Source organism: Anser cygnoides, chromosome 33 (assembly GCF_040182565.1).
Source record: "Anser cygnoides isolate HZ-2024a breed goose chromosome 33, Taihu_goose_T2T_genome, whole genome shotgun sequence".
NCBI lineage: Eukaryota > Metazoa > Chordata > Aves > Anseriformes > Anatidae > Anser > Anser cygnoides.
The window spans coordinates 2,852,921-2,874,551 of record NC_089905.1 but is presented as its reverse complement, the minus strand read 5'-3'; the positions used below and the strand labels follow the sequence as shown (position 1 = coordinate 2,874,551).

At 72.6% G+C, this 21,631-nt stretch overlaps 2 protein-coding genes across 5 annotated transcripts; both read left to right on the top strand.

Annotated features, from left to right (window-relative positions):
* The first annotated feature begins 694 nt into the window (after positions 1-694).
* On the top strand, positions 695-9,282 carry CRTC2 (CREB regulated transcription coactivator 2). 2 transcript variants are annotated; one of them, XM_066986016.1, is made up of 14 exons: positions 695-901; positions 3,305-3,406; positions 3,560-3,678; positions 3,822-3,881; positions 4,715-4,783; positions 5,703-5,806; positions 5,929-5,958; positions 6,072-6,136; positions 6,367-6,416; positions 6,537-6,781; positions 7,196-7,641; positions 7,864-8,142; positions 8,218-8,386; positions 8,497-9,282. In XM_066986016.1, exons 1-14 carry the CDS (start codon positions 731-733, stop codon positions 8,703-8,705), a joined length of 2,118 nt encoding a protein of 705 aa, XP_066842117.1. In that variant the 5' UTR covers positions 695-730; the 3' UTR covers positions 8,706-9,282. The 2 variants fall into 2 exon arrangements, with proteins under 2 accessions (XP_066842117.1, XP_066842116.1); XM_066986015.1 differs by having other exon boundaries at positions 6,057-6,136.
* A 1,036-nt stretch (positions 9,283-10,318) lies between these two features.
* On the top strand, positions 10,319-21,493 carry DENND4B (DENN domain containing 4B). 3 transcript variants are annotated; one of them, XM_066985883.1, is made up of 27 exons: positions 10,319-10,426; positions 12,753-13,063; positions 13,137-13,389; positions 13,471-13,540; positions 13,863-14,032; positions 14,120-14,361; positions 14,455-14,521; positions 14,595-14,653; positions 14,749-14,893; positions 14,986-15,161; positions 16,094-16,194; positions 16,291-16,506; positions 17,119-17,264; positions 17,353-17,492; positions 17,570-17,693; positions 17,798-18,004; positions 18,087-18,215; positions 18,310-18,436; positions 18,522-18,692; positions 18,768-19,141; positions 19,246-19,353; positions 19,435-19,610; positions 20,038-20,422; positions 20,501-20,609; positions 20,707-20,872; positions 21,026-21,090; positions 21,188-21,492. In XM_066985883.1, the coding sequence occupies exons 2-27, from the start codon at positions 12,765-12,767 to the stop codon at positions 21,331-21,333; spliced, it is 4,371 nt and encodes a 1,456-aa protein (XP_066841984.1). In that variant the 5' UTR covers positions 10,319-10,426; positions 12,753-12,764; the 3' UTR covers positions 21,334-21,492. The 3 variants fall into 3 exon arrangements, with proteins under 3 accessions (XP_066841984.1, XP_066841982.1, XP_066841983.1); XM_066985881.1 differs by having other exon boundaries at positions 18,522-19,141; positions 21,188-21,493; XM_066985882.1 differs by lacking the exon at positions 10,319-10,426 and having other exon boundaries at positions 10,587-13,063; positions 18,522-19,141; positions 21,188-21,493.
* The last annotated feature ends 138 nt before the right edge of the window (positions 21,494-21,631 follow it).

Sequence of the window (21,631 nt, the reverse complement as noted above, 5' to 3'; positions counted from 1 at the left end):
GCCCGGTGTCCTGTGCCTGGGGGGGGGCTTTGGGGAGGGGGCTCGGCCGTGGACCCCCCCTCGTGGGGGGGGATTCCTGAGTGGGGCCTTGGGGGGGGATTTTGGGGGTGCTTGGCTGTGAGACCCCCTTGTGGGCTCCTTGGGGGGGTCCTGAGTGGGGCTGTGATGGGAGGGGGGGATTTGGGGAGGGGGCTCCGCCGTGGGACCCCCCTGCTGTGGGGGGTGGTCGCGAGTGGGGCCGGGGGGGGGGGGTTGGGGGGGCTCGGTCGTGGGACCCCCTCGTGGGGAGGGTCCTGGCTAGGGCCGTGATGCGGGGGGCACTGCTGGGGGGGGCACTGCTGGGGGGGGCACTGCAGCGATGGGGCTGGGGGGGCTCCGACCCCAATTTTTGGGGGGGTACGGGGGGAGGGGCGCTCTGTTCCGGGCTGGGAGGGGTGACCCAACTCCCCCCGCCCCTCCCCATCCCGCTGGGCGCGCGGGGCACGCCGGGACTTGTAGTCGGCGCCGCCCTCCCCGCCCCGCGCACTTGCGGGGGCGTTCCCCGGGGCGGGGACTCCATTTCCCTTCACCCCTCGCGGCCGCGCCGCGGGGGCCGCTGGGAGTCGTAGTCCCCCGCCCACCCCTCCCCGCGGCGGCGCCCGGCCCGCGGACTCCCCGCCCCAGCATGCCCCGCGCGGCGGCGGCGGCGGCGGCGGCGGCGGCGGCGGCCGGAGCGGCCCGAGCAGGGAAGATGGCGGCGGCGGGCGCGGGGGCCGGGCCCGGGCCCGGTGCGGGTTCCTCGGCCGGCGCCGGGGCCTCGAACCCGCGGAAGTTCAGCGAGAAAATCGCGCTGCAGAAGCAGCGGCAGGCGGAGGAGACGGCGGCCTTCGAGGAGGTGATGATGGAGATCTGCTCCACACGGGTGAGCGCGGCCCGCCGCCGCCGCCGGATGCGCGCCGGGACGGGGCGGGGGGGGCGGGGGGGGGAGCGGGGGGAGAGGGGGGGGGACCGGGGGGGAGGAGGGGGCTGGGGAGGGGGGACCGGGGTGGGGACCGGGGGGGGCAATGGGGATGGGGGGGGGAGTGGGGGGAACGGGGGTTTAACGGGGGTAACGGGGGGGAATGGGGGGGGTAACGGGGGGGTAACGGGGGCTTGAGCGCCCGGAGCGGGGGGGAGCGGGGGCGCCGCCTGCGGGGGCCCGGGGGGGGCCTGGAGGGGGCCGTGCTGGAAGGCAGCTCCCCGCCGGCCCCGCTTCCCCTTCCCCTCCGTTCTATTTTTTTTTTTTTTTTAAATTATTTAATTTTTACAATTTTTTTACCTCCTGGCCGTGGGTTCCCCACGCGGGTCCGCACGTGGCCGCCGCCGCCACGCGTGGGGGCCGTGGACACCCCCCCGAACCGGGGCAGGACGGAGCCCCCGGGGGGGGGGGGTCCCGGGAGGGGGGTCCCGGGGAGGGGGGGGGGGCTGCGGCTTCCAAGGCACCGGCAGCAGCTGCTCGCGGCCCCCCCGGGCTCCGTCGGCTCCCCCGGGGAGCGGCGGATGCTTCGGCCCCGGAGATGCTTAAATTCAGCTCGGCCGGGGGCTGAGGGAACGGAGCAGGGCCGGTGCCACGCGCCCGCGCCCCCCCCGCTGCCCCGTGCCCCGGGGGTCCCCGCTCGCAGCCCCCCCCCCCCCCCGGGGGGACCGAAACCCCGTTTTTTGGGGGCTGAAGGAGCCGGGTCCCCCGCCCGGGGGGGCGGCGCCGGGCTCTGCTCCGTGCCTCGCTCAGCGCCGGCCCCGCCGAGCCGCTGGGGATTGCGCCAGCCTTGCCGGGAGGAGGCTCTGGCCGCGGTTCAGCTGCCGGCGGCGCTGCTCGTGCCCGGCCCGTGGGGCGGGGGGGGGCTGCGTGGCCCCGTCCCCACGGCAGGGCAGCGCCGCGGGGCGGGGACCCCCCCCCGGGGGAGCGGGGGCAGAGGGCAGCCCGGGGCCACGGGGAGGCTCCCCAGGGTGACACGGCTCCGGTGTCACCCCCAGCTCGGGGAGAACGGGGCAAAACCCCCCCGGGGTTTTATCAAATTTGGGCCGGAGACCCCCGGGGCAGGCGAGGCGGCGGCCCCCGGTGACCCGAAGCCCACGGAGCCGAGGCTGCTGCGCGGGGCCGGCGGCCAGGAGCCGCCCCCGTTCCCCCGGCGGGTCCCGTCCCGCTGCGCCCGGCGCCCGGCGGGCATCGCTGCTGAGTTTGGGAGGGGGCTGGAGCCTCGCGGGCGGTGTTTGCACAGCAAACAGCTGGTTAATGTGCAGCAGGGCCGCGCGAGGGAGGCGCCGCGCTGTCCTCGTCGCTCCCTCCACAACCCGCTCACGGCACCGGGCAGCCCCGGCTGCTGTCCCCACACCGGGGCCGGCCCGCGGCCCCTCCGTGTCCCCCCCCTCCGTGTCCCCTGGGAGCCGCCGCCGCCTCCTCCTGGGCTGCCCCAGCCCCTGTCCCTGCGGCTCCGGGGTCCGCGGCGGCCCCTCTGGTGTTTCCTGGCGCTCCCCCGGCCGCCCGCGGGCTCCTGCCCGGGTCCGGCCCCGTTTGGCCCCGCAGGGACCCGGCTGGAGGAGGGAGCAGGATCCCAGGACCTTAAGCCCCCGCGCAACTCCTCGCGCTAATCCCGTGGTGCCAGCGCAGCCAGCTGTTGACTAAATCTCCCTTTTTTTTTTTTGCTGTTGTTGTTTTTATTTATTTATTTTTTGTTTTGTTTTGTTTTTTTTCGCTGGATCTGGATTTCGCTGGTCGTGAGCTCAGGGATTTGCTGCTGCAGGTTTCCTGCCCGCAGCCTCCTCCGGGCTGCTCCCCGCGCTCCCGGGGTCCCGCTGGGCACGCTGCGTGCGCCGGGGCGGCTCTGGGCCCCAGCGGGGCGGCGGATTTGTGCTGGGAGCAGGGAGCCCGTCCTTCCCGGCGGGGCCCAGCCCCTTCCCAGCACCCAGGGAGGAGAGAAACGGCACCGGGCTGAGCCTCGGGCACGCAGCCCCGGGGTCGGGGTCGGCGCTGGGGGTGCTCGTGGCTGTCCCGTGCCGCGGGGACCCCTCCGGGAGCGCGGCCGAGCCGTCCCCGGTTATCTCCCCGCTGTGGTTTTCACGGCTCCGTCCCTCGGCCTCCCCTGGCCTTGAGCGGGGCCGGCGGCGGGCGCGGGGCCGCCCTGACCCCGCTGCGGGTCTGCGGCGCTGGCGGAAAGCCCGGCGGCGGGGGGCTGGCGTCTCTGCCCCTGCTGCGGGCCCTAATCCCGCCGGACGGCGCGGGGCTGGGGGCGCTCGGCCCCCCCCCCCGACTCTCCTCTCTCCTCCCTCTCCTCCCCTCGCGGCCCAGCTGCAGGCGCAGAAGCTGAGGCTGGCGCACAGCCGGGGCCCCTACTACAGCGGCTCGCTGCCCAACGTCAACCAGATCGGCAGCGGCGTCTCCGACTTCCAGGTGAGCGCCGGCGGCCGCGCGGCGAGAGGGCGGGCGCCGCGGGACCCGGGGGACGAGGGGGCGGTTCCTCGTAACCCCCTCGTCTGCCCCGGGGCCCGTTTGGGACCCTCCGTTGCGCCCGGGGTCTGATCCCGCCGCCTCTCCTCCCCGCAGGGCCCCTTGCACTCGCCGCTGGACTCGACGCGCAGCACGCGGCACCACGGCCTGGTGGAGCGGGTGCAGCGGGACCCGCGCCGGATGATGTCCCCGCTGCGCCGATACGTGCGCCAGATATCCTTTCGCGGGCGCCCATCCCTTTTCCCCCGGGCTCCTGCCCCGCTCCCCGTGCCCCCGGGGCTGGTCCCCGCGGGGCCAGGCGGCGTTGGCTGCGCCCCCTCGGCCGCCCCCCGTTCGCTCCTTAACGCGCCCCCCACATCGACAGCTCGCCCTACGGCCCCACCTACCTGTCGCCCCCGCCGGAGCCCAGCTGGAGGAGGTAAGACCCCGGGTCGCTGCTCTCGGCGCTTTTTTCCCTGCCCTCCAGCCCCCTCTGGGTGCCGTGCCCGGGGCCAGCCGTGTGCTGGGGCCGGGGCCGGGAGGATTTAACGCGGCTTCCCCTGCGAGGGGAGGCTGGGAAACGCTGGGGGAGCGGGAGCAGCTCTGCCCTGCCCGATCCCTTCCCGGCGCCGTCCCACAGGCGGGTGTTTTTAAGGAGAAACGCCGGGGCTTTTGGCAGCGAGCAGGCCCCGGCTCTGCTCCGTCCCTCCCGGATCCTTCTGGAGCCGGTTGGGCTCGGCTCATCCTTTCAGAGCTCGCTCGGGGCTTCGTTTTCCAGCCTGCCCTTCCTCCTGGTGCGCGGCACAGCTCCTGCCTCCTTCCTCCTCCTCCTCCCCGGCACGGTGCTGAGCTCCGGAGCCACTCTGTGCCGCGCGCTTTGGTCCCCACCGCGACCTTCGGCTCGGGTCCGCGGCCCCGGCCCCATCCCGTGCCCCCGCTGCCCTCTGCGCCTCCTGGGACAGAGCCCCTGCTCTGTGCCCAGCAGGGAGGTCGGGGGGCTCCTCTCCTTCCCCCACACGGGCACTTCGGGTTCCTCTTGCTTCTCGCTCCTTCCCCAGGGCCGAGGCGGGGGGAGGCTGCCCGGGGACCCCCCGGCGCTGCCCCGTTGGAGCGTCGCGGCGCCGGCCCTTGTGGTGCCGCCGGGATTTCTCCCGCTGCGGGGCCTCGCCGCCCTCGTGGGAGCCGCGGGGTGTAGATGAGCGGCCGCTGGATGAGTCTGGGGGCCCCGTGGGGCGGCGCCCCCCAGGTAACTCCGCTGTTTTTCCCTGGAAGGACCATGCCCTGGGGGAACTTCCCCATGGAGAAGGGACATCTGTTCAGGCTGCCGTCCGCTCTCAACAGGTGAATGAGTTTTGGTGCCGTTCTCTTCCCCGTCTTTGCCCTGAGCTCTGACCCATCCCCAGGACCCCCAGGGCGGGCACAGCCCCCCAGGGAAGGGTCGGGGTCCCCAGGCTGCCCCAACGGGGTGGCCCCGGTGCCTCTGCAGGCGCCGCGGCCGCAGGCTGGTCCCTGGGGCCGGCCACGCGCCAGCCCTCGGTGCCTGTTGGGGTGGGGGCTCGCTGCAGCCCCCTCCCCAGGTCCCAGGAGCTCCTCGCCCCCCAGCTGGGCCCCGCAGGGGTGGGGGCTGCGTCCTATGGGTGCCCGGGGGGGGGGGGCGCTTCCTGCCTCCCAGCTGCGCCGCCGCCGAACAATGTCCCCGTTGTGCGGTCCCAGGACGCACCGGCAGCCCGGGCAGCCTTCTCCCAGCCCCTCCTCGCGCTCGTCCGCTTCGGGCCGACTAATTGGGAACACAATGGGTGGCGGATCCCTCCGGGGCCCCCGGGGGGGACAAAGGGACACGGAGGGTCGTGGGGGGGGGGTGCCCGTCCTCCTTGCTGGCCCCACGCTGAGGGGTGCGAGGGCTGTGGAGCCCTTGCTGCGGTGCCAGAGCTGCCCCAGGAGCGGGCAGCGGCCCCCCCTGGGAGGAGATGGGGCTGGGAAGAAGCCGCTGAGGCGGAGGGCGAGGGGCCGGGGTGCTGACACACAGCCGGGGCATCGCGTGGGGAGGGGGCGTCCCCGCTGCCGTCGGTCGCAGGGGGCTGCGGGGGCGGCGCTCGTTCCTCCCGCGCGCGCTCCCCGTCCCTCCGTCCCCTCGGGGGGCACCGGCTGCAGCCCTCCCGTGCCACCGTGCCCAGGGTGGCTTCCCCGGGCCGCGACGGGGGCCAGGCCCCGGGGTGCCCCCGCTCACGGCCGGCTGACGGGCGCCCCTTCTTCCCGGCAGAACAAATTCCGACTCGGCGCTGCACACGAGCGTGATGAACCCGGCCCCGCAGGACGCCTACCTGGGCCCCTCGCAGGGCGCCCCGCCGCCCGGCCGCCGCGGCGGTGAGTCCCTGCCCTGCGGGGGGGGGGGCCCCGAGCACCCTGAGCTACCCCGGAGGGGGTCACTGCGCCCGCCCCCCTCCGTCCCCGCCTGCTGAAGGTCTCGTTTGGTTTTTTGTTTTCAGGTTTTCTGGACGGGGACGCGGACAGTAAAGGTAAGCGCCCGCCCTGGCGGCGCTCAGCGCGGCGCGGGGCAGGATGGGGCAGCGGGTCGCTCCCCGCACTGCCCTCACCCTCTGCTCCCCCTCGCCAGTGTTTCTTTTCCAAGTGCCTCCCATCGAAGAGAGCTTCGACGACAACAAGCACTCGCTGAAGCCCTGGGACACCAAGAAGGTGGGTGCTGGGCGCCTTCCCCCCCCGGGGGGCTGCGCGCTGCTGCCGGGGGGGGGCTGTGGGGAAGCCGCCGCCGCGTCCCCTGCCCGGCCGCCTGCTTCCTGCCGGGGAGCGTTGCGACACCGGGGCCCGCGGTCTGCTTCCTGCCCCCAAACCGCGGCCAGCCCGGCCTGGGGGAGCGGGGCATAAACATCCTGGCCGCGCTTCACTCCTCCTCTCCCATTTCGCAGCTCTCCTCGTCCTCGGCCCGGCCGCGCTCCTGCGAAGTCCCTGGGATCCAGTAAGTGCGGGGCTGGGCGGCCCCGGCCCGGGGGGGCTGCGGCCGGGGGGCTGGGGGATGTCGGAGGCGGCAGCGGAGCTCCCGCGCTGAGCTCGTCTCTCTTTCCCCCCCCTGCCCCAGCATCTTCCCATCCCCGGACCAGCCTGCCAACGTCCCCCTCATCCCCTCGGCCCTCAACACGGGGGGCTCGCTCCCCGACCTCACCAACCTGCACTTCCCCTCGCCGCTGCCCACCCCGCTCGACCCGGACGAGAGCGCCTACCCCAGCCTGAGCGGGGGCAGCAGCACCAGCAACCTGGCCAACACCATGACGCACCTGGGCATCAGCGGCGGCATGGGGCTGGGCACCGGCTACGACTCGCCAGGTGAGCGCCGGCCCCGGCCCGCGGCTCGGGGACGCCGCAGCCGGGACCCGGGGCCCAACGCTGCCGAGCCCGCCTGGCTCCGGGTCCTGCTGCCGGGGCTGGCACGGGGACGGTGGCGGTGCCGCGCCTGGAGCCGGCCGTTTGGGCCCAGGGGAACCGGCATCCCCGGCTCGTGCCGGGGCGGTCGTGGCAGAGATCGGCAGCGCCAGGTGGTCCCCGGTGGGAGCCCGCCGTCCCCGTCCCCGGGCCGTGTGTGTTTGTGTCGCTGTCTCCATCGTTTTGGTCTCCTCCGTCACCTTCCATCCCATCCGGGGCAGACGGGGAGCCCCAGCCTGGCCCAGCCCGGGGAGGGGAGCCGGGGGCGGCGGCCTTTCCGTGGGTAACGGCGCTGTCTCTTCTTTTTTGTCCCCACAGGACTTACCTCACCTATGCAGAGCTCCCTGAGTAACCCGTCCCTGCAGTCCTCGCTTAGCAATCCCAACCTCCAGGCCTCCCTGCGCAGCCCCTCGCTCCAGTCCTCCCTCAGCAACCCCTCGCTGCAGTCCTCCCAGAGCAGCTCCTCCATCCCCTCCTCGCTCTCCAACCAGTCCCTGCCCTCCTCGCTCTCCTCCTCGCTCAGCAACCCCTCGCTGCCCACGTCCCCCCGCAGCCAGCCCATGCAGTCCTCCCCCAGCAACCCCAGCCTGCCCTCCGGCTTGAGCGCCTCCTCCTACCCCATGGTGCAGGCGTCCATAAGCACCTCGCCCCGCCGACGGGTCCCGCTCAGCCCCCTCACCCTCCCAATGGGTGGCGACTCCAGGAGGCAGCACCCCAAACAGTTCTCACCAACAATGTCACCCACATTGTCCTCCATCACCCAGGTATGCATGGTCCATCGCCCGCGCCGGCCCCCGCGCCGCGCGCCCGCCTCCGCCTCCTCCTTTCTGTCGTCTCCTTTCCATCCTCATCTCGGCCACCGACCCACGGGGGCCGCGAGCGTTCCCCCGTCCCGGCCGGTGCTGGGCGCCCCGAAACTTCAAAAGGGGGGGGGGTGGGCATGGGGGGGGAGCGCCCGCTGACCCCCGGCTCCGCTCTGCTCGCAGGGGGTGCCCCTGGACACCAGCAAGCTGCCGGCCGACCAGCGCCTCCCGCCGTACTCCTACAGCCAGCCCGGCCTCATCCTGCCGTCCCAGCCGCAGCCCGGGCAGAAAACCCTGCACCAGCCCCCCCAGCAGCCGGCTCTGCCCCCAGCCCCGCCGGCGCGGCCCCCCGGCCCCCCCGGTGCGGCCACCCAGCGCCCCTACGCCCCCCAGTACCAGCCTGACGCCTCCCTGCAGCACCCGCCGCTGGGGCAGCCGCTGGGCGACTTCGGCATCGGCAGCGTGAGTGCCTGGGGGGGGACGGGGCAGGGGGGGGGTTATGGGGTCGCGCAGCCCCACAGCGGCCTCTCCCCGCAGTTCGAGCAGTTCGGCATGGGGGAGAGCCCCACGGGCAACAGCGGCGCCTTCCCCGAGGAGCTGGGGTCGCTGTACCCCCCCGGCGAGAGCTACGACCCCCACGTCCTCAACCGGCAGAACCTGAGCAACTGCGGCCGCCACGGCCCCGTCCCCAACATCATCCTCACCGGTGGGTGCGGGCGGAGGTGGGCGCGGGGCTGGGGGGGGGGGGGGACGAGCTGCTAGGGGCGGGTGGGGGGGTCCTTGCCCGCTTGGCACCGACGGCGCCGCTGCCCGCAGGGGACTCGCCACCCGGCATCTCCAAAGAGATCGCGACGGCGCTGGCCGGCGTGCCGGGCTTCGAGGTGGAGGCGGCGGCGCTGGGGCTGGAGGAGGACCTGAAGATCGAGCCGCTCAGCCTGGACGGACTGAACATGCTGAGCGACCCCTACGCGCTGCTCACCGACCCCGCCGTCGAGGACTCCTTCCGCACCGACCGCCTGCAGTGACCCCCCCCCGGGCTGCCCCCCACCCCCCCGCACACACACACGACGCCCCCTCTTTTTTTTTTTCTCCTCCTCCTCTCCATAACGGGGAGGGGGGGTTGGCCAGGGGGGGCCCCAGCCCTACAGCGGGCGCTGTGGGGCCAGCCCCATAACCCGGTGGGGATAGGGGGCTCAGCGCCCCCCCCCCCCCCCGGCACCGGCGTGGCCGAGGGCGGCTGTACATAAACCCCATAGGTAGAGCCTTGGGGGGGGGGGGGGGGGGGGGCGCTCCGTTTTGGTGTTGTTTTCCGGCTAATCATCATGTTTAACGAGAAATTCCGCTCCCCGTCCCCCGCTAAGCCGCGTATGCACCCCCCAGCCCCCCCCCCAGCCCCACGGGACCCCCGGGGCGCGGGCACAGCACTTCCACTCGGGGCCCCTCGGCGGGGCGCGCGGGGGGGCCCCGGCCACGGCGGCAGGGTGATGGGGGGGGGGGGGGAGGCACCGGGGGCCCCAGGACCGCGCTCCCCCCGCCGAGGAGGAAGCCAGAGTGATTTATTATTATTATTATTTTTTAAAATATATTATATGTTAATTAAAAGCTCCGCGTGATGCTGATTTTGGGGGGGCGTACAGTGAGGATGTGGGGGGAGCCTGTACTTGGGGGGGGGGGGGGTGTCCCTGTGGATAATGGGGTGCTGGGGGGGGAACAGGGTTGGTGGGGGGAATCCTGGCAATTTTGGGGGTGTCTGGGGGGGATCTTGGCAGTTTTGGGGTGCTGGGGGGGGCAGGGTTGTTGGTGGGGGCGATCCTGGCAATTTGGGGGTGTTGATCTTGGCAACTTTGTGGGTATCCGGAAGGGGAGGGGGAATCCTGGCAGTTTTGGGGTGCTGGGGGGGGACCTGGGAGGGTCCTGCCAGTTTGGGGGTTCCTGGGTGCTTTGGGTTTTGGGGGGGGTGGGTTTGGGGGTTCCAGGGAGTTTTTTGGGGGTGCTGGGGTTGTCCTATGAGTTTGGGGGGTCTGGGGGTGTCCCATGAGGTTTTGGGATGCTGGGGGTGTTCTGGGGGTGTCCTATGAGTTTTGGGGGGTCCAGGGGGGGTCTGGGGAGGTCCCATGAGTTTTAGGGGGTTCAGGGGGGGGGCCTGGGGGTGTCCCATGAGGTTTTGGGATGCTGGGGGTGTGCTGGGGGTGTCCTATGAGTTTGGGGGGGTCCAGGGGGGGCCTGGGGAGGTCCCATGAGGTTTTGGGGCGTTGGGGGTGTGCTGGGGGTGTCCTATGAGTTTGGGGGAGGTCTGGGGGTGTCCCATGAGGTTTTGGGATGCTGGGGGTGTGCTGGGGGTGTCCTATGAGTTTTGGGGTTGGGGGGGCCTGGGGATGTCCCATGAGTTTTAGGGGGTTCGGGAGGGGTCTGGGGGTGTCCCGTGAGGTTTTGGGGTGCCGGGGGAGTCTGGGGGCGTCCCCTCACTTTTGGGGTGCCGGGGGGGCCCTGGCAGCTTTGGGGCTGTTGGGGCCCAAGGGGGGTCCCCAAGGGCTTTCTCCCGGCTTTGGCGCCCCGGCGGGGGTGGAGGGGTCCCGGTTCCCGGGGCTCCGTGGGGGGGGGTCCCGGTTCCCGGTTCCCGGGGGGGGCCCGGCGGCTGCAGAGCGTCCTCCCGGCCGGCAGGTGCCGGTGGCGGCGGCGGCGGCGGGGCCGGGCGGCGGTAACGGCCCCGGCGGAGCGAGGCGGCCCGGCCCGGCCCGGCCCGCAGGTACCGGGGGGGCCCCGGCGGGCGGCGGCGGCGGCGGGGGGCGGGGGGCGGGCCGGGGAGGGGGGGCCTGGGGGGGGGGACCGGGGCCGCGGGGGGGCGTGGGGGCGGCTCTGGGGGGCACGGGGGCTGCTGGGGGGCGCGGGGCTCTATAGGGGGTGTAGGGCCCGCTGGGGGGGGCGTAGGGCCTGCCAGGGGGCCATAGGGCCCGCTGTGGGGTCTGCAGGGTCTGCTAGGGGGCTATAGGGCCTGCTATGGGGTGCATAGGGCCCACTGGGGGGGTCTGCAGGGTCTGCCAGGGGGCTATAGGGCCTGCTATGGGGTGCATAGGGCCCACTGGGGGGGTCTGCAGGGTCTGCCAGGGGGCTATAGGGCCTGCTATGGGGTGCATAGGGCCCACTGGGGGGGTCTGCAGGGTCTGCCAGGGGGCTATAGGGCCTGCTATGGGGTGCATAGGGCCTGCTATGGGGTCTGCAGGGTCTGCCAGGGGGCTATAGGGCCTGCTGTGGGGTGCATAGGGCCTGCTATGGGGTCTGCAGGGTCTGCCAGGGGGCTATAGGGCCTGCTGTGGGGTGCATAGGGCCTGCTATGGGGTCTGCAGGGTCTGCCAGGGGGCTATAGGGCCTGCTATGGGGTGCATAGGGCCTGCTATGGGGTCTGCAGGGCCTGCTGTGGGGTCCACGGGGCTGGCTGTGGGTGCACAGGGCTTGCAGTGGGGTGCAGAGGGGCAGCTCAGGGGGCTATAGGGCCTGCTGTGGGGTCCGTAGGGTCTGCTATGGGGTCCACAGGGCCTGCTGTGGGTGCAGAGGGCCTGCCATGGGTGCAGGGGGGCAGCTGTGGGTGCACAGGGCCTGCTGTGGGGTCCAAAGGGCTGGCTGTGGGTGCATAGGGCCTGCCATGGATGTATAGGGGCAGCTGTGGGGTGCATAGAGCCTGCCACAGGGGGAATAGGGCCTGCTGTGGGGTCACTGGGCCTGCCATGGATGTATAGGGGCAGTTGGGGGGTGCATAGTGCCTGCTACAGGGTGCATAGGGCCTGTTGTGGGTCCAAAGGGCTGGCTGTGGGTGCGTAGAGACTGCTACGGCTGTATAGGGCCCGCTGTGCGGTGTGTAGGGCTGTCAGGACATGTTGGTTTCCTGATGCCCCGGTTTCCACCCCACTGTTTCCAGCCTGAGGCAGGTGCAGGGACGCTGCCCGGCATGGGGCGGCCGTGGGGCATCCTGCAACCCTGCCAGCCCCATGGGGCAAAGGACACGCCGTGGGGCAGAGGGCACGCAGTGGGGCAGGGTCCCCATGCCCTGTGGGGCAGGCTCACCCCATAGCCGGCCCTGCAGCCCTTGCAGAGGCCGGGTCCTGCCCCGGGGCTCTGGGGGAGCGCAGTCGGGGTCCCTTGGGGCTGGGAGACCCCAGGACCAGGGCCCCCGATGACTCCTGAGGGCTCTCGGTGGGGTGTCCTGCTGTGGGGTGGGCGGGCTGCGAGATGGGGGCACGGCCCCCGTGCCCTCCGTGGCCGATTCCTCCCCACCGAGCTGGGCTGCAGGAGACTAAATCGGGAGGCAGCCTGCGTCGCCGCAGCCCGGCCGTCATCACGCGGCGCTGAGCTAAAAATACCCGGGCGGCAGCCAGCGGGCCCGGGGTGCCGGCTCCAGGGTCCCCGGGGTCCCCAGGGTCCCCGGGACAGGGATGGGGACAGGGACGGGCTGCGCCTTGCCCACGCAGGGGATGCTGGCTGTGCCCCCCCCCAATTAATGGAGTGTCCTCGGACCCCCGTCCTGGGGTCGCAGGTCCTGTGGGGACACGGCGGCTGCTCCGGTTCCTGCTCTGGGGGTGCGTGCACGGGGCTGGGACCGGTCCCATTGCCCGGCGTCACACCCCGGTGCCGCGTGGCCCCCCCACGGTGACAGCCCCCCGGCTCAGGGCTTCGTCGCCCGCTTCCTTCCCCTTTCCAGCCGCCCTGCGCAGCGCGGTACACGAGCCACCCTGGGCGAGCGGGGGACGTGGGGACCAGCTCCCAGCCTGGGGGGGCTGCGCCACCGCCCCCCGGGACCCCCATCTCCATGTGCCGTGGATCCCCCCGTGCTCGGGGTGCGGGCACGGCCCCAGCCCCTCTGTCGGTGCCAGCTTCCCCGTCCCCTCGCCGCGCAGCGTGACCGGCAAACAGGAAGCCTCCTCCCTTCCCGTCCCCGGCGCTTTCGCCCCGTCAGCTCCGCCGCCTGCGTGCCCCACGGCCTCTGACTGCTTGCCGTGGGGCGCCCCACGGCACCGGGTCCCGCGGGCAGGGCGGGGGTCCGGGTGCGAGCCGTGCCGCTGCCCGCCGCCCATCCCCAGATGCCGTGAGCCATGTCGGACGAGAAGCCCCCGCAGCTGGTGGACTACTTCGTGGTGGCCGGACTGACGGACGCCTCGCGGCCGCTGGAGGACGAGAACCAGCAGCAGCGCCCGGCCCGGCCCAGCGAGCCCATCACCGACGTGGCCGTCATCATCCGCTCGCAGGGCGAGGAGGTGCCGCACGGCTTCACCTGCATCGAGACCACCACCTCGGGGCACCCCGTGGACCTCAACGCCGGGCTGCTCAACAACCCGCAGATGTTCATCTGCTACAAGCGGGGCCGGGACAAGCTGCCCCTCATCGAGCTGGGGTGCGTCCCCGCGCCCGGGGGGGGGGTCCCGGAGCTCTCCCCCAGGTCCCTCTCACTGCCCCCCTCTCCGCAGGGTGCACTACGAGGGGAAGGACCGTCCCAAGCCGGGCTACACCATCCTGGACACGACGCCCTACAGCCGCTCGGCCAACCTCAACTCGGGGGGCCCGGGGCACCAGCGCACCTTCCTGGTGTACCGGCGGGCGGCCGAGCCCCAGGGCCACAACGCGCTGGGGGTGACCGACATCTGCCTCATCATGCCCAGCAAGGGCGAGAGCACCCCGCACACCTTCTGCCGCGTGGACAAGAACCTCAACACCAGCATGGTGGGTGCGGGGACCCCCCCCTCCCCTTTTTTCCCTGGCGGGATGCTGCCTGTGCTCACCCGCCGCGCTCCCTCCTTGCAGTGGGGCCCGGCCTTGTTCCTGTGCTACAAGATCGCCATGGCCAAGGCCAACACGCTGGTGTACGAAGCAGGTAGGGGGGGCTGCGGGCTGGGGGGGGGGTCGCTGGGGGGGGTGGGGGTCACGGGCTTGCGTGGGAGCTGGTGGTGGCTTCGCCTTCGCCACCCAACCGCTCTCGTGCTCCTCGGCGAGGTGGGGATGGGAAAGGTTTGGGTGGAGGTGAGGGTGGGAGAAGGTACCCAGCCTCCACCGCAGGCGAAACAGCCTCAATTTGGGGAAGATTCATTCAATTTATGGCCGTTAGCCCGACCGGCGGCACCTCGCTGCCCTGCTGCACCTCCGTGCGCGTGGGGAGAGGGGACCCCCGCTGCAGCGCTGTCCTTCTGTTGGCGCAGGGCTGCTGGGGCGCTACCCCGAGCAGGACAGCGAGTCCTTCCCGCTGCCCGAGTCCGTGCCCGTCTTCTGCCTGCCCATGGGCGCCACCATCGAGAGCTGGCCGGCCGACACCAAGTACCCGCTGCCCGTCTTCTCCACCTTCGTGCTGACCGGCGCCTCGGGCGACAAGGCGAGGCGGGGATCCGGGGCTGGGTGGGCGTCGGGGGGGGGAGGGGGGTCGCACCCTGACCTCCCCCCCCGTCCCCTCGGCACGCAGGTCTACGGGGCCGCCATCCAGTTCCACGAAGCCTTCGCCCGCGAGCGGCTGTCGGAGAAGCAGCGGCTGCGGCTGGGGCTGCTGAGCGTGGTGGACCGGCGGCCCATCGGCGGCCGCTCGGTGCAGACCCGCAAGAGCATCTGCGTCCTCTCCCACTGGCCCTTCTTCGACGTCTTCCGCAAGTTCCTCATGTTCATCTACCGCTACTCCATCTCGGGGCCCCACGTGCTGCCCCTGGAGACGTGAGCGCCGGGCAGGGCGGGGAGGTGGCCCCGCGGACCCCCGGTGCCACCCCGTCGCCCACCGGCCGCCCTCGTGTCCCCCCCCCCTTGCAGGCACATCTCGCACTTCATGCACAACGTCCCCTTCCCGTCCCCGCAGCGCCCGCGCATCCTGGTGCAGGTGCGTCGCCGTGCCCGTGCGCCCCGCGGTGCCCGGCGCGCTCCCGGCTCACCGTGCCCCCCTCTCCCCGCAGATGTCCCCGTACGACAACCTGCTGCTGTGCCAGCCCGTGTCCTCCCCGCTGCCGCTCAGGTGGGGACAGCCACTGGGGGGGGGGACGGACGGACCGGGGAGGCGGGGGACACCCGGGGACACCCTGCTGACGCCCCCCGTCCCCGTCCCCGCAGCGGGGCCAGCTTCCTGACGCTGCTGCAGAACCTGGGTGCCGACAACGCGGTGACGCTGCTGGTGGCCGTGCTGACCGAGCAGAAGCTGCTCATCCACTCGCTGCGCCCCGACGTGCTCACCAGCGTGGGCGAAGCCCTGGTCTCGGTGAGTGCCGGGGGTTATTTGGGGGGGTCCGGCGGCGCCGGCTGCGCCGTGCCCCCCGTGGCGCCGCGCTGACCGCCCTGTCCTGTCCCCAGATGATCTTCCCCCTGCGCTGGCAGTGCCCCTACATCCCGCTGTGCCCGCTGGCGCTGGCTGACGTGCTGAGTGCCCCCGTGCCCTTCGTTGTAGGCATCCACTCCAGCTACTTCGACCTCCACGAGCCCCCCAAGGACGTCATCTTCATCGACCTGGACACCAACAACATCTTCCAGTGAGTGGTGGCACCCGTGGCTGGGGGGGGAAGTGGGGGGCACGCTGCAGGGGGCCCCCCCCCCCCCCGAGGGGGCTGCGGGGGGCTCTGCTCTCTGCCAGTGTTGTGGGGGGGCTGGTTACCAGGGCTGGGGAGGGGGCTGGGGAGGGGGCTGGGGGTGCTGGGTGCTGGGGCTTTTGGGGTGCTGCAGTGCTGGGGTGCTTGGGGAGATGGGGGTGTTGGGGTGCTGGGGGTGCTGGGGTGCTGGGAGGTTTTGGGGTGCTGCGGTGTTGGGGTGCTTGGGGAGATGGGGGTGTTGGGGTGCTGGGGGTGCTGGGGTGCTGAGTACTGAGGTTTTGGGGTGCTGCGGTGTTGGGGTGCTTGGGGAGATGGGGGTGTTGGGGTGCTGGGGGTGCTGGGGTGCTGGGGTTTTGGGGTGCTGCGGTGTTGGGGTGCTTGGGGAGATGGGGGTGTTGGGGTGCTGGGGGTGCTGGGGTGCTGGGGTGCTGGGTGGGGGGTTGCTGCGTGTTGGAGTGCTGGGGGTGTTGGGGTGCTGAGTGCTGAGGTTTTGGGGTGCTGTCGTGCTGGGGTGCTTGGGGAGATGGGGCTGATGGGGTGCTAGGGTGCTGGGGGTGTTGGGGTGCTGGGGGGTGTAGGGGTGCCAGTTGTTGGGGTGCTGGGGGTGCTGGGGATGTTGGGGTGCTAGTTGTTGGGGTGCTTGGGGTGCCAGGTTTTGGGGGTGCTGGGGATATTGGGGGTGCTGGGGGTGTCGGGGGAGGCTGGGGGTGCTGAGGCCCTTGCTCTGCTGGGCTGCCAGGGTGTTGGGGTGCTGGGGGCGTGAGGATGCTGGGGGTGCTGTGCTGCCGGGGGCACCGGGACAACGGGGTGCTGGGGGTGCCGGGCACTGGGGGGGGGGGCGGCGGTGCTGCCCCCGTTCTGTCCCCCCCCCCCAGGAGCGAGGAGCGCAAGCTGCTGTCCCCGCGGGCGCTGCCCCGCCGGCCCTGCAAGGTGCTGCTGGCCTCGCTGCACAGCCTGTCCCAGCAGCTGCACGAGAGTGAGCGCGGATGGGGGGGGGGGACACACGGGGGGGGGGCTGGGACTCACGTGGGGGGGCTGGCACCCACATCTGCCCCCCCCCGCCCCCCCGCAGTGTACAACAAGCCTGTGGAGGAGGCGTCGCTGGAGTTCCTGCTGACCGACTACGACCTGGTGTACGGGCGGCGCAAGCAGCTGGAGCTGGAGATCCGGGCGGCGTTCCTGCGCTTCATGGCCTGCCTGCTCAAGGGCTACCGCTCCTTCCTGCAGCCCATCGCCCCCGCGCCCCCCGAGAAGAGCCGCGAGACCGCCAGCCTCTTCCTGCTGCAGGGTGGGAGGGGGGCTGGGGGCGGAAGGGGGGGTGGAAGGGGGGAGAGGGGTCTGGAGGGTCAGTTGGAGGGGTCTGGGGGGGATGAGGGGCATCCTGGGGGGCTCGGTGGGGGTCTGGAGGGGCTGAGGGGCATCCTGGGGGGCTTGGTGGGGGTCTGGAGGGGATGAGGGACATCTTTGGGGGGCTCAGTGGGGGTCTGGGGGGGATGAGGGGCATCTTTGGGGGCTTGGTGGGGGTCTGGAGGGGTTGGTGGGGGTCTAGAGGGGTTGGTGGAGGTCTCTGGAGAGGTTGGTGGAGGGTCTTGGAGGGGTTTTAGTGGGAGTCTGGACATGTTGGTGGGGGTCTGGGGGCTCGGTGGGGGTCTGGAGGAGTTGATGGGGGTCCGGAGGGGTTGTTTGGGGTCTGGGGGGCTCGGTGGGGACCCGGAGGAGGTGGTTGGGAGCTGGAGAGGTCGGTGAGGATCTGGAGGGACTGGTGGGCATCTGGGGGGGGTTGGTGGGGGGCTGGAGAGCTCGGTGGGGATCTGGGGGGCTGAGGGGCATTTTGGGGGTCCAGGCGGGGTGTCAGGACGGCCCTGACTCCGCTGTCCCCCCCCCCCGGTGCCCCCCCCAGGCTTCCTGAAGTCGCGGGAGCGGGCCTACCAGAAGTTCTACGGGCAGCTGCTGCGCACGCAGCTCTTCACGCAGTTCATCGAGGACTGCTCCTTCGCCAGCGACCGCTACACCTGCCTCGAGTTCTTCGACAGCTGCGTGGACAAGGTGGGGCCCGGCCTCGTGCCGTGTCCCCGTCCCGTCCCGGGGGGGGGGGCAGCCCGCGGTGACACCGCCGCTGCCGCCCCCTCCCCAGGTGCAGGTGGAGCTGGAGAAGCCGGAGGACGTCCCCTTGATGGAGCTGGACGACTCGCACGGCAGCGAGCACACCGTCTTCATCATGCCCCCCGAGGAGCCCACCGGCCCCGACGGCAGCGAGCTGCCCGCCTCCTACTGGTGAGACCGCCCCCAAACTCCCCCCCCCCCCAAAACCCCCCCCAAAACCCCACTGAGCTGTGCCCCCCCCCCCCCAGCTACGACGGCTTCCCCACGCTGCGCCCCGAGCTGCTGGAGCCCGCGCAGGACCTGCTGATGGCGCAGCTGTGCCAGGCGCGGAGCAGCGCGCCCAGCAGCCCGGCCCCGCGCCGGACCAAGCAGGTGGGGCCGTCGGTGCCACGAGCTCGCCGCGCCCAGCACCGTGCCCCCCGGGGGGGGTTCAGCGCCGGCTCGGGGACACCCACCCACCCTCTTCCCTCGCCCAGGAGATGAAGGTGGCCCAGCGCGTGGCGCAGAAGTACTTCGGGGTGCCCGACATGTGGGCCAAGTGCCTGCTGGGCCACTGCTACGGGCTGTGGTTCATCTACCTGCCCACCCACGTGCGCGCCGCCCCCTCCAAGGTGCGGGCGCTGCAGCTGGCCTACGAGGTGCTGCGCAAGATGGAGACCCACAAGGTGGTGCTGCCCGACGAGGTAGGCGACCCCCCCGCTCCCCGCTGCGGGGACGAGGATGGGAGGGGGGGGCTCCTTCTGACCCTCGCCCGCACGCCCCCAGGTCTGCTACCGCATCCTGATGCAGCTGTGCGGGCAGTATGGCGAGCCGGTGCTGTCGGTGCGGGTGCTGCTGGAGATGAAGCGCGCCGGCATCGTCCCCAACACCATCACCTACGGATACTACAACAAGGTGGTGATGGCGGGGGGGGGGCCCCGGGGGGGTGGGGGGCACTGCGTGGGGGCCTCCCGGGTCCTGACCGTGTCCCCCCCCCCCTCCGTGGCAGGCGGTGCTGGAGAGCAAGTGGCCGGCCAGCACCCAGGGGGGGCGGCTGCGCTGGGCCAAGCTGCGCAACGTGGTGCTGGGGGCGGCGCAGTTCCGGCAGCCCCTGCGGCAGCGGCAGCGGCAGGCAGGTGAGCTGGGGGGGTCATGGAATGGGGGGGGGGACAGCGACGGGGGTGCCGCCCCCGCTGCCACCCCCTCCTCGTCCCCGTGCAGAGCTCCAGGAGCCCCCCGCGCCCCCCCGGCCCCGCGCCGCCCTGCAGCGCCAAACCACCTGGGCCGGCCGCAGCCTGCGGGACCCCCCCGCGGCCCCCCAGCTGGTGAAGAGCGGCAGCCTCAGCTTCCCCCGCGCCGAAGCCACCACTTTGGAAGCAGGAGTCGGACAGAGTGAGTGGGGCCGGGCCGGGCAGGGGGCGCCGGGGGGGGCCCGGACCCCCCCACCGCCCCCTCTGCCCCCCGCAGTGCTGCGAGCCCTGGGCGCGCCGGAGCCCCCCCGGGTGCGGGACGCGGCGCCCGCCTCGGCCGAGGGCAGCCTGTCGGACGTCAGCTTCGCCACCGACGAGAGCGAGCGGGCAGACGAAGCGGGGGCGGCGGGGGCCGGCGGGGGCCGGCGGGAGGCGGAGAGCGGGGGCACGCCGCGGCGGGGGCTGGCGGCCAAGCTGCAGCAGCTGCTGTCCCCCGGCAAGCGACCCTCGCCCCGGCACGCCGCCGACGGCCACGGCGGCCCCCGGGACGGTGGCGGCACCGAGCAGCGGGACCGGGACCCCCCCCAGCGCCGCAGCCCCATGGACACCCTGCTGCACCCCCGGGAGCGCCCCGAGTCCACCGCCTCCGAGGTACGCACCCCCCGGGCTGGCGCTGGGGCGCGGTGGCGGCCCTGTTCTCCCGGCGTTGGCACGGCTGTGCCCCTGTCCCCGCGTGTCCCCGCGTGTCCCCGCAGAGCTCCGTCTCGCTGGGCAGCGAGTTTGACTTCTCGGAGACGTCGCTGGGCAGCCACAAAGCCGCGGAGCCCCCCGGGGATGTGGCGCAGGAGCCCCCCGCCGTGGAGGTGAGCGTGGGGGCCGGGCTGGGGGAGGGGGGCTCTGCCAGGGGTCCATGGGGGGGCTGACGGTGTCGGCGGTGCCGCCAGGTGCTGCTGTCCAGCTGCTCGCGGTGCCAGGGCTGCGGCTCGCTGGTGTACGATGAGGAGGTGATGGCGGGCTGGACCTCGGACGACTCCAACCTCAACACCACCTGCCCCTTCTGCGACCGCGCCTTCGTGCCCTTCCTCAGCATCGAGATCCTGGACTTCCAGCAGGCCCCCAGGTGGGCGCCCCCCGTGTCCTCGGTGGGCCCTGTCCTGCCGTCTTCTGGGGAAAACGCTCTGCAGCCCTATTGTGTCCCTTCTTTGTACCCGGTGTCCCCACCTGCCATCCCCTCTGCTGGCCTAATGCCCCCTCTGCCCCTGGTGTCCCCTATCTGTTCCTGGTGTCCCCTGTCTTCCATCCTCTGGTGTCCCCTGCCCATCCCCCTGTCCATCCCTGGTGTCTCCTCTCCATCCCTGGTGTCCCCTGTCTATCCCTAATGTCCCCTGTCCGTCCCTGGTGTCCCCTACCCATCCCCGAAGTCCCCTGTCCATCCCCGGTGTCCCCCGTCCTTCCATCCTCAGGCCTCCATCCCTCTGCAGCCGTAACGTCCCCTGCCCGCCCCCGCCGTTGTCCCCGCTGTCCCTAACCCCCTCTTCCCTGCGCAGCGGGGCCGAGGACGGCTCCGTGCCCGCCCCGGCCACGCAGGGCCCCGTGCTCAGCGACCGCCACCGGTGCCTGGCGCTGGACGACGGCGAGCAGGAACCGGGACCCCCCCCGGGGCTGTGCAACGGCTGCGCGGAGCAGGCGGCGCGGGGCCCTCCGCGGCGGCAGGAGCGGGTGGCCTTCGCCTACCTGAGCCCGCTGGTGCTGCGCAAGGAGCTGGAGAGCCTGGTGGAGAACGAGGGCAGCGAGTGCCTGGCGCAGGCGGCGCTGGTGGACAGCCACCCCATCCTCTACTGGAACCTGCTCTGGTACTTCCAGCGCCTGGGGCTGCCCAGCAACCTGCCGCGGCTGCTCCTGGGCTCGCAGCACGTGGCGGCCCCCCCGCAGGTAACGGGGGGCGGGGGGGGCTCTCTTTGGGGCGGGGGGGGGGGGGCCCGGCCCTGCGCCCACCGCCGTGTCCCGCAGGCGCAGCCGCCCGACGCCGCCGCCTCGGTCGGGGTGCGCTTGCTGTGGGACGTCCTCGTCCCCGAGCCCGACAGCGTCCCCCCGCTCTACGTGCTCTGGAGGTTTCACAGTGAGTTTTGTTTTTTTTAGGGGGGGGGGGCAGGGTGAGGAGGGGGGTGCTGACCCCCCCCACCCTGACGTGCCGCCCCCCCCCCCCCCTCCCCCAGGTAACGTCCCCAGCCGCCTGCAGGCCTGGCAGCACCGCGAGCACCCCTTCTCGCTGGCCTTCCTGGAGGCCGTGCTGCGGCACGTGGGGCTGAGCGAGGTGCACAAGGCCATCGCGCTCTTCCTCGACACGCCGCCCGCGCACGGCGGCCCCCGGCACACGCAGAGGTACCCCCCCCTCAATCCTACCCCCCCCCTCAATCCTAACCCCCCCCTCAATCCTACCCCCCCTCTCAGTCCTAAACCCCCCCACCCCAATCCTAAACCCCCATGGGGGGGGGGCTGTGTGCCGCCCCCTCACCTCTCTGCCCCCCCCCCCAGGAGCATCTACAGGGAGATCCTCTTCCTGATGCTGGCGGCGCTGGGCCGGGAGCACACGGACATCGGTACGGGGTGATGGGGGGGGGGGAGGGGATGAGGGGGGTGTTAAGGGGGGTTTTGGGGGGGGCCGTGGCCGTGCTGACGCCCCCCCCGTCCCCGCAGCCGCCTTCGACAAGAAGTACAAGTCGGCCTACGCCAAGCTGGCGGGCAGCCTGGGCAAGGAGGAGCTGCGGCGGCGGCGGGCGCAGCCCCCCAGCTCCAAAGCCATCGACTGCCGCAAGAGCTTCGGGGCCACCCTGGAGTGTTAGGGCCGGGGGGGGGGGGGGGACAGGGCCCAGCCCCGCAGCTGGCACACGGGGGGTGTGTGTGGGGGGGTCCCACCGCAGCCCCCCCCCCTCCCCGCCCGCTCCCAGCAGGTTTTGTACGTCCGCGTTAAAATATTTTTATTTATTTATTGCCCCCCCTCCCCCCCCCCGCCTCGCTGGAAGCTCCCCCGCCCCCCCCAGCCCGTGAGGGCCGGTTTTTGGGGGGGGGGGGTGTCCCGGGGGGGGGGGGGGGGGGGCCGCCCTCGCACTGTGCAATACGGCGCCCCGCGGGGCCCGGCTC